This window comes from Schistosoma haematobium, chromosome 2 (genome assembly GCF_000699445.3).
Source record: "Schistosoma haematobium chromosome 2, whole genome shotgun sequence".
Classification (NCBI taxonomy): domain Eukaryota; kingdom Metazoa; phylum Platyhelminthes; class Trematoda; order Strigeidida; family Schistosomatidae; genus Schistosoma; species Schistosoma haematobium.
Window position 1 is genome coordinate 10,729,523 of NC_067197.1, and position 17,682 is coordinate 10,747,204.

At 32.1% G+C, this 17,682-nt stretch overlaps 1 protein-coding gene across 1 annotated transcript; it reads left to right on the plus strand.

Annotated features, from left to right (window-relative positions):
- The first annotated feature begins 611 nt into the window (after window positions 1-611).
- Window positions 612-16,586, plus strand: MS3_00006178 (uncharacterized protein). Its single transcript, XM_051214297.1, has 7 exons — window positions 612-888; window positions 1,103-1,280; window positions 3,422-3,592; window positions 8,483-8,979; window positions 11,147-11,434; window positions 12,672-12,901; window positions 16,093-16,586. Exons 2-6 carry the CDS (start codon window positions 1,114-1,116, stop codon window positions 12,899-12,901), a joined length of 1,353 nt encoding a protein of 450 aa, XP_051067451.1. The 5' UTR covers window positions 612-888; window positions 1,103-1,113; the 3' UTR covers window positions 16,093-16,586.
- Window positions 16,587-17,682: the final 1,096 nt, after the last annotated feature.

Here is a 17,682-nt window from a genome sequence, read left to right on the forward strand (position 1 = left end):
TGGTTTGATAGTGTTTAGCAATGGAATGCATGTCGTGAACTCCGTTCTATTCAGAACGCATCAGCTGGATGTGTTTTCACTCCAGTTTTGATATTTACTTCGAGACCCGAACACAGTATATTTCGCTTCATTTTAATGTTTGCGTAAAGCGGTACCTAAGATACATATGTTATTGTAAGATGAAAAGTGTCAAACGAAGTTTGGAACAGCTAAAATGCACTACAAAAGATTAAATAAAGTTAGACAGAACCGATGTGAATAATATGAAACAATATTAAGAAATTAATTTATGATTGAGATAAATTTGCAGTCTGTCATTGTCTAATATGTGTTACATTCCAGTAATTAACATGGACCGAATAGAATAGGTTATCATTTCTAATAGATGTTTTTCATATTGGTAACCTTCAATCTCGTACATAATTAGTGCTTAATTAGTGAAATAAGAGACTAAAATCTTTGCAACATTTGTACAATAAAACTGAAAAGCATCTGAACTAAGGGATTACACAGACAATACAGCAATTGGGATAACTGAACTTTTTAATAAACCTGGTCAGTAATGATAACCTATGAATCTTAAGGTCTACTATATGATGATCGACTTGTGAAGAAATTCATTTCATGAACTGGAATCTTTAAAGACCCCATTTGTGAATTCACTTTTTGAAGTTATTTTAGAAGAACATCTGTCAACCACAAAGTACATAGTTACTTATAAGAAGGCTCTAGAATGGTTCAAGTATTTTTGGACAAAAACCTTTATGTCAAAAATTCCCTATGTTTGTAATATTTTAATGAGAGCAGTTGGTGGGACAATGTAAGTTATCCAATGGATGTGAAATGCCTCTGAATTTAACTCTACAAAAGAACCCAGTGACTTATGAAGTAAGCTAATAAAGTTAATTTTTGTGTACATGATTCTTGCAAAGATAAGAACGTGTCGATAGATTATCTGTCTAATTTTCAATAGTCTTTCTGTTTATAATATCCAATAAGTTTTCACATGTTTAACCTTTTCTAAGAACTGATTTCTTACTAAACGTTCTAAAGTGTTACTTTTTATATCCCCTAAAACATAAAAATGCATATTATTTTACAGCTTATATTAAAATGTATCGACTAGAATCTGTTATTGGATTGACAGAAAGTGGTAATGAACAATTAAATTTATTTGAATATCAAATTTGTCAAACAATACAAGAGACTAAACAATACAATTCTCAATCAATAGATAGAACATTATTAGCTATAAGTATGTATCTTTTAGCTAAAATAAGGTAAGCTAATAAACGATTTGTTTATTGAAATAGTTTTGGAATTGTAATAAAACTTGTAAGCATATAAGATCAATTGATTATTGAATGAATGATTTATTATTCTGCTTAAAGGTGTAATTTATGATATTGTTTTGTGAACACATCGAATATTTTGTATGGTTATCTGAGTTTAGTTTTAGTAGAAGTCATCACAAAGCTACATTAATAGATGATTTTCTTAGTTTTTGTTTTTAATGATAGAAATTACGATTGAATGAAAGATAAATACTTCATTAATTTTTTGATTGAGACCATGAACCAGTTGATGTTAGACCACCATTGTAAACCTGGAAGCACTGGATGGCCGTTTCGTCAGATTGTGGAACTCCTCAACAGTGCACATCCACGATCCCGCTCTCGGGATTCGAACCTAGGGCCTTTAGTCTCGTGTGCGAACGCTTAACCTCTAGACCATTGAGCCGGCATTCAGTGGTGTTAATGTCTAACTTCAACCAATCCACGCAATTGCGCGACAATCTTCTATTGTACTGAGGTAGATACCTGTCTCTACCCGACACGCATTAGCTCCACTGGTTACAGCTTCTCATTAGAACTCCGAGAATTCCCTCGCGAAGCTAGTCACTGGTGAGCACATGGTAATTATCGGTAATTAATTGAAGTGTTTGAATCAGTATAGTTCATATTTCATATATTAAGCTCTACTGGTATTACACCTAGGCCATAATATTTCTTTATACACTGTCTATTGTGAAATTTTGAGAATAATAGATGCTTGTATTTTAACTTTAATTAGTATATATTAAACAACCAGTTAATAAAAATCTTTCATACAGCCTAACCCAATATTTAATTTTTAGTTTCCTCGAAGAGTGGTCTATAACCTACTTCAATATAATCTCTTAGCTTCTTTTGGATCATGTTATTAGTAAATACCTTATATGTCTCATGTCAACTAAATTTATCGTCCTGAAGTTAAGTTTACTTCAATGGTTAAAATACTTCTTGACTTTTTAACATTTCTAAATATACAAGCTACTACTTCACCATTGAAATTAAAGCAATTATCTGTAATTTCTCTCAACCACTAGTTGGTGAAATCCAAATACGTTTAATTTTTAAAAATTTAAAAACACTAAACGGACTACAAAATCATATTTATTACTAATTGTCCAATATTATTGTATAAATTTTCAGATTTGAAATTCAGATTTAAAATAAATAAAAATGTTTATCAATCAAATAACTAGATCATTCAATTACAAGAAGTCATTGACGGCCTAAATAGCTTACTGATATCGTCTCAGTCTATGAAACTGGATGACCAGAGATAGAGTCCGTTAGAAAGCATCAAGCCCTTTAACATTTAACGTACACCTTGCCAGTGAATGCTAACTAGCACAAAATCTTGGTTCAGGGTTTTCTGTAGACTAAATTCAACTACCTTACATTTTAAAATAATGGTTGCGATGTCGATTAACTTAAACTAGTGACCACATTGCAACCTGATCAGTAGAGTTCAGTCAGCACTAAAAAGACTACGCAAACATGAAAGTGATCATTACTCAGTGATCAATCGATTGTATAACTTTTATGATACTGTTAGTCAATAATTTCGGAGTATATTAATTTCAACACTTATAATCAGTCATTTATTTGTTTTCTTAAATCCTTGGCTGTTCAATGAATCTTCTGTACATTTGTCATTATATGAAACCTGCCTTAATTCACATAAATCCAGTACTGGTTAAGTTCTGTTGATTGTCGAACTCTATGAAGCTCTTTGAGTCTCAGTTTAAGAAGAACGGAAAGATAAAATACTTTTCTTAGTCCGTTAAATTCAGTTCTTATAACTTATACTGAATGTTTGGTTTCACTATTTGATCATCTTTAGACTAAATTATCTTATTTAAAAAATGACCTCTTAGAATTTTGAGTAGACCTGTAAATCGCTGATTCATAACCTCGAGATAAGAGTTGTAGTTTCCTAGTCAAAATAAACACCATGTAATCGAGTTCTTTTTATATCTTGAATACATTCAGATATCTTATTAAAGTCAATGGTTTATTAGGGAGATTAACTTTAAGCTTTAATTATTATGTAATAGCTTTATTATTTTATACATTTATTCTTTTCATTTCAGACTGCTACAGATGAATACAAAAGAACATGAATTTCTAATGTTTCAGGCTATAAGTGAATGTATGGCAGATCAAGGTGAATATCATCCTTTGATAGCTGAATGGCTAGTAATTTTAGCACTATCTTTACAAAAACCACTTAATGGTCATAATAATGAATTAGATGAAATAAAGTATGTTAGTTTAAAGAAAATATTTTTACTTTTGAAATACACAAATGAAAAATAACTATCATATTAAACAGTTATTTGGCAAATATTTTAAATTGTTTTTGTGCTATTTGGCTACAGCAAATGCGATAAATCCGCAACATAACCAAGATATTAGAAAGACTAACATGAAGTTGTGAATAAATAATTAGCTAATGAATAAGAAATAGAGACTAACATACGATCTTATGCTAATTTAAAGGAACAATACTTAGAATATATTTTGAAAAGCAGTTCTATTATCATCTAACTATTGTCCAGTCACCTTTAACTAATACACTGTCCATAAAAAGCATACTCAACTACCTTTAGACTTCAAATACACTTCAAAATTATCATAATCATAAATTTGATTTTATTTTAATGGTTATTGAGGTTAGATCAGTAACAGAAAAGTAGTAATGACGACCTATATGTTTTTACGGCCAATATAAGCAATAAACTGTTGGTCGATTCTTCAATAATCTTTATTTTCATCTGTGGTTAACTCATCTGTTAACAGACAATTAACTTATAGCCAATCTATTTTGCTTGAATATAGTACCTTTGTTGGTCTGTTGGTAATAGTCTTACGCTTAATCCGTCTAAATGTTAACTTTAGCATGAGACATGAACGGCATCTAAACACCATTTCGAGATCCCATAATGCTTGTGCCATTGGAGACTCTTTGATAAACACAATGTCGAAGGTCAATTGTCTTGGTGTTACCTTTTCCTCTGATCTGTCTTGGTCTTCCCACGATTTATTGTTATCAAAGAAAGTGTTTCACCTCACTTACTACATAAAGAGGTTGCATGCTCTTGGAATTACTTGTCATTTACTCTTACAATTTGTCAATTCATGCATATTACCTATTATTCTTTACTGTTCTCCATTATTCTTTTCCGGGCTTTTGAGAAAAGTCTTTGATGTATTGCGGAGAGTGCTGAAGGCAGTTAGCAAGGTGTGTGGTGAATCTTTCGAGATCATAATTAATATGGTTGTGGATAGACATCTAAAGTCATGAAAACTCCTGACAGGTGTTATTTTATCAGATACTAACCATCCCCTTCACTCTTATATTTCTCCTTGTATATCTTCTGGTAGAACGAGACGTAATTACATTAAAATCTATGCACGCAAGCAAAAGTATAAAAGTTCTATAGTACCTTACCTAGCAAATATACTCTGTGACGAACAGGTTGTTAGAGTTAACTTAGTCAATAACCTGCATTCTTAACATGTCTCTAATTTGAAAAGTTGTACAGTTTTTCAGATTTTTTTGAACCTTTTTTCCCTTTTTTGTCTTTGTCTCCGTTCTTTTTTTGTGTAAGAAACTTGTTGAAATACCCTGTGCTGAGAATTTCTATATTGTACCAAAATATAATATTGAATGAAGCCATTAATAATAATAATAATAATAACTTTAATATCCTAGTATATAGTCGCATACCCAGTTTCTAGTAGTCCCGTCTTCAAAAATCTGTTTTGTTGAGATTTAAGGGTTTATCTTGTCAGGAAAACATTAGTTCTGCAACCTCAGTTAATTTAGTAATTTATCAAATCAATTGGAGTATCATAATATACATAAATATGTTATCGAAATGTCAAAATCAAGACAATTTAGGATACTAGAAAATTCAGGCAATTAACCAAACAATTTGTAGATTCTAACGACAAATTTACAAACTGATTAGGCACGATCGTCTCAAGGTGTCAATACCACTAACTAGAAAATTAATTTAGATGTGTAATTCAGTTACATCCTCATTTTGGTTCAAATGACCAAGCATTGTAGATTATGAGAAGTGTTGGTAATCCTTTTATGAACCCGACAAAGAAATCAGCTTGACCAAAATTCTTTATTTAAAATTGTGAACCTTATAATCTATTCAGAATCAGAGAGAAAAGAGAAATCGGTGGGTCTCAAGATGTTCTAAAGTAGAAGTAGGAAGGTATAAATCCCTTGTTGGTATCATCAATACAACTTTAGATTATGACAGTGTTTTCTCCTGCCTTTTTCTACATTGATGGACCGCTAAATATTTCCCGATCTTTCATTAAATTGGTTCCCTTTACGAATTTGAATATGGGTAGAACAACAATTGAGCGAGAATAATAAGAATTCATCATATTTCATGGTTTCTTATCAGCCACTTACAACCATATATTTACTAATATCATGTCTGGTCTCTGGTTTTGATAGTTTTTAGTCTATCAGGTTACAATAAAACTTTGCAGTACATCATATTTAGTGCATTCAGAGCTCCCGTGTGATGGCCACCGACAACCAAACATAAAAAATAATTCCTTTGAGGCATATTTTAAATGATAAACCATACTAAGTGTAACACTGCAGTGCTTACAAACAAAAGACCTACCATCACTGTTGATCTCAAAAGCACCAGTAGCTCATAACCACTATTTTAATAAAAACGTTATTAATAGGTTGTCGTGTCACGAATGAAAGAATGATATATAAACCTTTTCGATCATCGACCATCAAAAAGATGTAACTTGATATAGTCCTCTGCCGTATCAATCGGATATAGGTTGAATTCTTTCAAATGATTGTCCATCGATTTATCAACTTGATATGTTCCAGGATCTGTATAAAAGCCTTAGCTGTTAGTCAAATTACTATGCGAAGACGGAAGTCACGTCTTTGCAACTCCGTATAACTGGCCACATGAAATGAAGAATATTCAGAAATTTATTCTCTTGGCAACTTTATGTATAGCGTTTGAATTTCCTTTCTTATTACGTAATACCGGTTAGAAAAATTTTTACTTCTAGCACTAAACTAATTACATATTAAATGAAACTGGCTGCCTATACTATAATGAACAGTAATAAACCGAAACTTCGATAATATTTATGAAAAATTTCTGGAATCAATTTAAGTGGATGACCATGTAGAAGGCTTCAGTCTCATTTTTCTGAGCAGCACCTTGAGCTTTCTGACAGGATAGAATTTTTAATGTTAAATTATATGGCTAGTTAGGAATAAAACCAACAATATCCAACTGCTTTAATGATGTGTGGAGGGTTCTAGAAGAAAAACTAACTCCACTACTCAAGAAAATAGAATAAGGAGTGCACCGTTTCCGATTAAAAATTAGCCTGTTGTCATATACATCTGTAGGAAGACTTACATAACTTGGAGACAAAAAGAACAAACAATAAATAATCTAGCCAAAAATTACAAGAGTAAGCGTTTACTACCAGATGTATAGAAAATCTTAGTTTCTATTATTTTATCTAAATTGAAACAACACATATAAGCGAACAATATTGTTTGCAATTAAAGTCATCAGGCTTTAATCTTATACACAAGAATACTTGTATGGAAACTTTCGAAACAATCACAGCAATTTATGTGCTGTTCTATTTTTTACGATGGGAATCTTCAATATTACATAAATTCCCCGATATACATGAAGGAAGTAGGTCAGTAGTAGGTCATCTCTTGAATGTTCTATTTATTCTTTTATGCTACAGTATATTTGAACTTCACTACGCCTTTAGCAGATAAACAATCATATGACAAATAAAACAGATATTCGATAGAAACAAAATTTTCTTTCTGGTTTTGGTAAATATCTTCTGAAGCTGTACAGTCGCATTTATCATTAATCTGAACATAAATAGTATTTTTATTATTGGTTAGTAGATTGAAATTGTGCCATCGACAAAGCATTCGTTAGTTGTATCGACTTGTGTATTTTTGAACATTAGGGCTGTTGACCGAGGGTACTTTTCATTAGTATGCCAGCATGGAGTGACCTTGAAAATTACACTCGTACATTGTTAGCTCTAAAGAGAATACATTAGATACAGTAATTATTTCGAATCTCCTCCCTATTATTCCTAGTCTACAGCACAGTGCATAGTGGTTTATTGTCGTCTCCATTATTTATTTAGAACATGTTATGTCCCGACAAGAATAAAGGATGGCAACTTTTGGAATCTATTGATGGACCAATACTAAAGTATATTTCTATTATATAATTATTAAGTAACTAAACTATACATATTCATATTCCTCCTATTATAAGCTTTATTTTGACCCATAAACTATTATTATAAGTTTTACCATTCTTGAGTTATACCCAGTATATTAATTACTACCTCCCTCATTCACAGCCACATCTGGCTAATTCTTGTACAAATGTTGTTTCATATTTTATTGGTACGTTGTGGTCTGTTTGATTAGTATATAAACTCAGTATGTTTGCAATATAATGATTCATATTGCAGAGGCTGAGACTGGTGTTGTGAACTTAACTTGCTGGGCTAGGCGGAAAGCAGGACCAATCATGACTCTAGGCTGCTCATACGGTTTTACGCGTCCTTGATTCGATCGATAAGTCACTGCCCTCTTATCGGCGATCACAAGTTATAACAGGACATCCTGAAGATAGCTCTAAAATAAATGATATAATCGTTTTCCTAGAAGCACTGAGTGAGTAGTACGTTATACTTCGACACGGTTATATGTGACATCGGGCTTTAAAAATATCTCTTCTTAGATGAAACCAGCTAGTTTTAAATTGTACTCCCGGCTAAACTAATTTTAATATATCTAATGATTATCGCATTTTAATTTTGTACGAGAAAACTTTTCAATATTTTCATAAAATGCTGAGCCACTCTTCTGAACAAAAAAACATGATTTGAACACATGAAGAAAAATTGCAGTGATTTGCTACAAGGCTCTTAATATTTCACAGAGTTAATAAAGTATTTTCACTCATGCTTAAACCATCCAATGTAGGGCCTTCCTTAACTGCCCTTTTGTTACATACTTTGCCACTACATTTTTGATGGTTTCGATAATTACATTTCTCATTTATTTTGGAAAAAACATCAAGTTTTCTTCGAATGAAGTTTGGAAGAACTCGTGCACAAGAATGTCTGCGATGGAGTTTAGATATAATGACATATAACCAAGAAATTTTGATAAGACAAGTTATTCCTCCACCAACATCTGTACTTTCGACTTTCAACCAACACATTCATACAAAATTACATAGAAGTATTCTATTACGTTCACCTCGATATTTGATAATACCGCAGATTCAGCCTTCATTATCATCACCATTTTTATCCAAAACTTCCAGAAGCACAAGCTATAATCTTAATAATTCTACTGATAGAAAAGTATCAAATCTATCAAGTAATCGTACAGACATCACATTAAATTTAAATAATCAACATTTATTCAGTAATCCGTATGTATATCAAACACTTCCAGCAGAAATATGTTTACAGTTGGTTGTCTGTTTGTTAAAAGATAAACGTCAGATAAGTTTGCAAGAAGCTATTACACGTGCTGCATATGTTCTGCATGAAAGGAGTTTGTTTTTAGGTAAGTTAGAAATGATATTTTGTAACATACAATGTTACCTAGTACAAATGTTTGGATTTTAACTGTAATCTCATGTCATACGTTAATTGTTTTACTGATTTTCATACTTTGTGATTTAAACCATGAAAATTCTACCGTCACTACAGGTCCCCTATACTAGTAGTAACTCATCAATTCAGTAGCCTAATAGATGATTAATTGAAATCGCATCTAGATGCTCATTCAGGTGAGATTCAGTATTATCACACTAGTAGACGTACTACCGTAAAATAATATACTCTATTGTATCGGCTGTAGTAAGAATTTTTTTGTTTTTTATCACATGACATCTAAATAGTGATATGTATTTTGGCTTTTCTTAAATATTGTGTGCAGAGGAATTGTTACTTATTTGAATCACTTGCTGTCAAAACGTGAGGTAAATGTTTACAACGGCTTGACTGTAATCACACCGTAAAATTACGGCAAACAAACCAAAATGTAGCTTATTTCATTTCGATGAATTCTCTGCAGATTATGCTGATAGAAAAGGTCATAGAAAACTCAATCAATTTAAATTCGTTTCCTTTTGGTATAATTTGAGAAGTTTAAAGTCAATATAATTGTATTATATAACTAAAGGTTATAGTTTTGAAAGCCGCTTAATGTTTCAGTCACATATTCATTGTAAACAAAAATAAATGCAGCCAGTCAGTCACAAGGTAGAACCTAGTACGTGTGCACAAGTTGCTGTACCTAACTAGTTCAGAGAGATGAAGCTGCCAAACCAAGTCGCATAATAGTAGAGGTAGTAACAATATCAGTAGTAATAGGAAAGATTAGTCATCGAAGATACAACTCTAAAAGAAAATATAAATTAGTGAAATCAAAACATAAACGTTATGAGGAATTTAGAATCTCGGAATTTAAGTGAAGACAAAGAATGGACACACTTGCTCCATTGTAAACGATTTCTAGCCATGTCGTTCAAAGTCTCTCACAATTAGCTTCGACAATCATGAGGACCTCAACCAGGTAGTCTGTACCTATTGATATTGCTAAGTCTAATTGTCAGTGACTTTGCGGACTAATTGGTCTGGCCATCCGCAGCTTTCTCTCAGCCCACTCCTGCACCAGAAAACAACGCTGTTGGTCATACGTAACACATGTCCCAACCACCTGAGTTAATGGAGATTTACGACCTCTCTGATCGATTTTCAATCTTTACCTAGCACTCTATTCCTAACCCATAGATTGCTTATTCCTTGGTCCCGAAATACACAAGCAATGCTTCATAGACACCTATGGTCGAATACCAGTAACCTACGAACAAAAGAAATACAGATACGATACTTGTATAAGTTGAAGATCCCTATAGTTTATTTTACATGTGTGTACTGATAGACTAACTTAAACAGAATAGGAGAACGTGATCTTTGACTATTGCATCTGAGTTCATTTGATATAAAATGACTAGCTTACTGTCTATTTATACCTTTTTCAGTGTTACATTTACTTTTTCTCACAACGTTTCATCCCTACATTTTCTTAAATGGGTATTTTAGTCTATGTATACTCTTTAACTTCCCAAAGTGCCTACGTAAAACATGTAAACCTTTTTTTCGTTCAAAGATAATTATTCTTTCTGTTCCCTAAATAGATACATTCTATATTTATGAAATCCTTTTATAAAAAACTACTCTATTAGTAAGTACTTATTTCTTTCGGTTATGATTATTTAGTACAAATAATAAAGTTTTAAAATTACTTTTTCTTGCAATAGGGGGTATTGAATTTTACAGACTGATCTTATTTACAAAACCATTGAAAAGCAGGAAGAACTCAGTAGCAATTAGGTCATAGGATTGACCTTCTCAGCTAATTATTTCCATTACTCCAACTGAGATCAAACCCTAGAGAGGCTTCTCGGTAACCGCCTAACCTTTAGACCACTGAGCTGACACCCAATGATTTGGGTGCCTATATTTTGTTAGTTTGTTTGAGTTATATGCATTTGTTTGTCAAATTTAATATTGAAGTTGCTTGAGAATGTAAGCAGCTGATAAACAATTTACTCATTTTACAAAATCTGGCAAATTCACATCAGCCTACTTCACGTTTTATTTTGGATTTTCTAATATGTTTTTATTTCTGACATTATTTTATTCTATTCTAATCCTACCGATAGGTGTTGATCATCCAGCTACTATTCAGATATCTAAAATTTTAGATCATATAGAGCATTATCTTACCCATGGTTGGACATCTAAGGAAATACATAAGAAAGATATAAAACATCTACCCCTAAAGTTGACTAAATCAAAGCTTCTAAATGATCGCAAGTCAGGATATTTGTTCTCTACAAATCAATCACATGATGAATTATTTGGACGGAATCAATCAAGACAACATACTAGACTGTCATCAAGAAATTCCTTATTCGATGAACAGCTGTCAAAAGATGTACCAACAAGAGGTTAGTAAAAAATCTTAGATATTATATGAATGCCAAAATTCAATTTGAGAGTTTCAAATTAAATGATCATTGGGTAGAAATTTAACAATAAATATATTCTTACTTAAATCTTATAAGTTTTTATAAAGAAATATTCATCTATTGTGTTTTTATTAATTGATAAATGCTTTGTACATATTTGTCTTATATTTACTTGTATTGAATACAGTCTACATAAGCGAGTGTACAGCATTTTCCTGCTTCTATGAACTGATTTAGTAACGAATACGTTTAAAATGGATATAGAGATTATTAATTAATCTGTCAAATGAAATACTATTTGTTATTTAATTATCATCTTTTATAAAAATCACTTATCTATAGTTAAGTGGATTAATGAATATTAAAATTTATTAAGTCAAATGTTGATTAAATATACGAAAATCGTTATTAAACTAAAAATTATCTACTGATCAGTTAGATATTGTAATTGACATTTTTTATGGTTAGCGTTTTTTTTAGCGAGTTAGTTTTCTACGGGATAGGGTAGCTAACTCCATGTCCAACCCTCCTCCTTTATCCGGGCTTGGGACCGACAGTAGCCCCAGAGGGGCTCCAGGCGGAGTTTCAGTCGCCATTGACCTATATAAAATAGCGAATTAAGTCAAGTTAGTAAGAGAAAACCAACAGGTAGCAACATATAAGAATACAAAAAGATAGACGATATGATTTATTATGTTTTATGTCATATAAAAATACATCTGAGACTTAGAAATTAAAAAAAAGATTACCTGAATCTTCAGTTACAGGTCCTCATCATATTTAAAAGTAAAGAAAATATATATAAAAGTAAAGAGTTCAATTATACAAATGAACACTTGAAAGTATGTTGTGTGCTACTTTTATCGACATAAATAGTATATTACGATAGTCAGAATTAGAATGTCTGGCAGCAGATGGTCGAGAACACAAAGCAATTGGTATGAAAATGCAGGAACAATGAAGTTTGAGACAATTGACTGATATTTTTTAAAAGGAACAGTTAAGTTTGAGGCGATTGATCGATATTTTGGAAATTAAATATTTACTGTATGGATCTCAGATTTTATTAAGATGTGTTGTAATTTGGTGTTCACAATTCATTCAATTGTTCCTCACCTGTGTTCTCATTCACTACAAAATTACATAGAAATAATAATCTTTATTACTTATTATTTTTAGTGTATTCAATCTAATATTTTTTTCTTGTTCCCATTAGCTACTAGTCGAACTGAACTACCTTCAACACGATCTGATCGTAAACAATTGAAAATAAATAATACATTCAAAATTTCAGGATATGATTCTAGTTTAAAAAATTTAGGTAAAATTCATTATTTTTTATCAAAGAAAATAAACCAATCAAGTAATACACGAAAGTATACAAATTTAAGTATTTATTGTAGACAAACAGAAAAACCTTTGATTGTTCAAAATAACAGAATATGAGTAAGTGTAGTGTATTGTTTCGTAATACTCTTATTATCGATAATGTCTGGTATTATCGCTTCATGATTATTCTATTAAAAGAATAAAAATGTGTCTATTCCTTCTCATTTAAATAAACTTAGGATGTATAATATGATCCGTTTTTTATTTAGTTCACTATATGTGATAAAATGCAGCTATTAATATTTATTAATGGACAATCATATCATATTTTACTGTCATCAGTATGTAGTTGCAAAGATCATTGAATTTATCAGCACTGTGCATCTACAACCCTATCCACATACATACACACCCCTAGCAGGATGAAACAGCTATTCAGTGTTTCCAGATTTCCAATGGTTATCTAACTTAGATCGGTTAGTGATATCAATAACATATCATTTTTTAATCACTTATGTGTGATTCACGGTAAAAACGTATAGTGATCAAATTTTAAGTAATTGATTAGGAATAAGGGAAAATGCTTGCAAGTGGATTTGAAGGTATATCGGTTCGAATACCTTAATAGATACAGGGAATAGATATACGATTTCAATTGTTGAGAAGTACAAGAACAAAAGAGTTAATTAACTGCAACTCTAAACACTTATAAAGATTTATGAAAATACCCATAGATCTTAATGAGTTTTAAGCTTTAAACAGAGTAAAATATCGGTCTATTTTACTAGAATTGCTATGAAAACCTTCCACTTACGTTATCTTGATGATTTGTTTTCTTTTCATATTTATGTTTAATATCATGACATATCAGTATATAATCAGATTGTTTTGTAAAGGTATTGAACTACTATACTATATCCTTCATCACAACTATTATTCCTCAACTTGTTGCCAAAACTAAAGGAATCATTTCATTTTGAATATTATTCATGTCAAGTAAAAATAACTGGATATTTACAATGCTTGAGATTAAATTTCGATTCAGATCATGTTTCAAAGATAAATTTATAATAGATCCCATGATCTGTCAATAAATTAAGTAGATTCTGATGATAAATGGCTTTTCAATGATAGCCCAGAATATTCATGCTAAATCATGACCATTAGTTTTTTATAATAGTTGAATCCATGAGTTGATCTAGGCTAAACTACCATTAAAGACCTGAAAACACTGAATGGTCGTTCCGTTTTAGTATGGGACGCTCTAGCAGTGCACATCTGCGTCCCATATGCGGGACTCGAACCCAGGACCTTTGGTCTCACGCGCGAACGCTTACTCTCTAGACCACTGAAGCGGCATTCAGCGGTGCTAATGTCTAACTTCAATCGATCCATGATCTTGTGCAACTCTTCATCCATTGTCTGAGGTAGATAACTCTCTATTACTCCACTAGTCACGGCTTGTCACTAGAACTCAAGGAAATCCATCTTGAAGCTAGTCACTAGTGAGCACATGATGATTATAATCAGAATGGGAGTTTGTGGAGATTTTAGTAATTTTAGTAATTATTAATTTTTTACCCAGTTGTTAGGCTGTTGTGGGCTCACTCTACGAATTCATACTTTCTCCATTTCATTATGTAGTTAGGATTTGTATCCAATAGAATTGTAAACCAGTAAAAATAGCCAACTCTCAGTTTATTGACAGTAGTTAGTCTAGAGCGAAATTTTAATAATTATCATAATAAATTCTTATAATAATTATGCATGTTTGAAACAAGTTTATATTAACAAAATTCATTCAATAACACATGATAAAAATGTTTAATCACACTAGGTCAGGTCATAAAACTATAGATGAATTTCAACTTTCTACTGTACTTCATATAAACATCAAATGCATGAACAATAGTTTTATTATTATTATTATTATTAATAATATTGACAGTAGTTAGTGTGCTTTGGTAAAAAAACAAATTATTCGTTCTTACTTTATACGTGCTTGTTTTAATGTAGTCACCAAAAATACAATAATCGATTATAGCAAATATTATAACATTGTTGTTTCTGTCTATCCAGTTTTATTGATCACAAGAATCGCATTTACCCAATGTTATGATAACAATGCAATCTTTTCAGCTTAAAATATTTTAATTAGCAAACAAACAACACTCTAAGTAGACTGGTATAGCATGGCCCCTGCCAACGATGTTAGAAGACCAAGTGGTTCATTAGGCTAAAAACTCATCTCGACAAAGCAAAATTCGCATGGCGCTAATGTCACTTCAGAGCACAACAATTATTGATAAATGAACGATGATCACGTCCCCAAATCAATACACTAGTATGGGGTTGGATTCAGTGTCTCAGCGTTTAATAACCTGCTAAAACACTTGGGTTATCCTGACATGACAGAATCGTCGATAGAAATCGTCTATAGTTTGCAGTAACATCGCGATCCTACCCCACTGGGATGTCATGTCGACCCCCGTTCCCCAAATTATAGCCATCGCTCTGGCATTACGCCAGACCTAATAGATCATTCCAGACTAAGGCCCTAAAATGAATACATAAGTTTTTATCAGCCATCTTCCGGCTTCAAAGAGTTTCCGGCCCTCAGCAACGAAGAATAAGTCTTAGACAGTGAGCAAGTGTACTTTATATGTACATGTGAAATATACAGGTCAAAGACTCATGTACTTCATATCAGCATGGATGCTTTTTCTATTGCAACCGCTCCAGAATGAACTCTCAACACAATGTCCTTATTGAATTATCCAATGTGCTCTTAGTTAATCCAATTATACTGCAGTGTAATGTATTAACTCATTTTCTATCGTCCGCCTATATTGGTTCAACCCCGCTATCTCTTAAGCAACACGCAGTCGTCTGGGTCGAATGTCGCCTGGGATTTAGATGAGTAAATTTTTTATCCCTATTAAAAAAGATATGCGAACCAGGAGTTGTTAAGTCTCATTGAGATCTATGAGATATGACAGACTTATTTAAGGGTTAGGTAAGACACGTAAATATTGGAAGACGATTTTCGCAATATTTCTCATCCCATCTTCGTTGTGTTTGATAGCATGCTCTCTTATTATATTTCGGATGCTAGTTGCAGGTGCAACGGAAGGTGAGCTCTACATTCTATTATCCTTGACTGCGAAATATAATTCAGGGTATCAATAAGCATCAATAACGCCTTATGATGACTGCTACTAATAGTAATTATAAACATTATTATAATTACACAATGTGTTTCGGTTTCTGATTACAAAATTAGGATGATTAATTTTATTATTTTGCAGTGAAATCGGAGAAGATCAATATTCGGCATCAGTACGTCAACTGTTTTGCAACAATTTTTTGGACAAACAAAAGTTATTATTCTTGCAGTGTCCGTATGTCTCTATGCACAGAAGTGAAAGTTCAACGTTTATTTGAGTATTTCAGTAAATATGAATGTTTACTTTTTTTGTGGTGAAAAATGTAATAGATCATTACATTCATTTCACTGAAATAAACTTTAGTGATAAATCCATGCTTCTTTTCAAATAATCTTCGGATGGTTGTTAAAGAACATCATGAATTGAATAACAAACTACTAAACATTGTATTTTAATTAGGAATAATCATATATATGTCATTTTATTTAAAAAGCTTAGTTGGATGAAAGCTTCATGTAAATAGTCTTCCACAATAGGTTCAACTCATCCTTCGTGACCCTAACAATAGAATGGACACCCAGTATTAGAATTCTTAGTTGAGCGTACCCGTTAACCTACACAATATCAAACTCAATACCTTTTTCGGGTCAACACATTACCATTCAGCTAGTGAGCCGAAATTCGACAGTACACAAATTCAGTCGATTGAATTTATGGTGTGGTCCTAATCCAATCGTATCGATTAGCTGGCGCTTCATTATCTTGGTTTACTCAATGCTTTAAAAAACAACTTGAGTTAAATATAACTGCGTACTCGTTAACCATTCGCTTTGACGTGAATCCTAGAAGTTTAACAGAATACTATAACCTGAAGAGTAAATGAACTTGAAGGCCATAAGGAGACTCGTCAGTGACTTGGGACGAAGACCACATTGAAGTCAACTGATTGAACTTGAAAACGTATACCAACTCAGAAGGTAAATAAATCGCACCTGCTGGAGTATCCTAGGGTCCTGGGTTTAATGAATGGCCTTAATAATACTGTGACATAAACCTAATATTCCGACTTACCAAACCCTTAAAGGAAAATTCCTCCTGCCTTCCTCCAATTCAACCCTGAAGCCAATCATTCCGTAATACTAATTATGTGGAAAATAATATCATTGCTTTAGGATGAATATAGAACCCCTTAGTTTGTATCTTATCTTGAACATCGTCACGGTTGCGGAAAAATCGTCTAAAAATTTGGAAGCTAACCGAATCTGAGTTTGAAATTGTGAGATATCCCAGATACGGTTGGATTTAATTTGAGAAACTGTTTACTCTTTATTTCGGAACCTGTTGTTTACATAAGATTGTTCCTGTATGTGTTAGAAAGTATTTTTGTGGTCAAACCTTCCTATTAAATAATGTAGTCATTTGAATGAATGAAATTGAGATGATAAACTGTGTAGTCATGTGTACTTTCTATTGGAGTATATTTTGAATCTCTGCTAGATGAATGAAATTATCTGCAATACTATTTATTGGTCATAGCTGATCAAATAAATTTGAGACATCTTCTTTGTGTGGTTAATTAAACCAAAAACTAATGATCAACACAAGGCCGAAATGTTGTTAGAACAGTGCTATCATTAAAATGATCGACTGGGAACATTAGTGCTCTGAAACTTATGTGATATAATGAGCTTACATGCTTCGGTTTCCGAGTCGTTTAAGCTGTATCGTTTT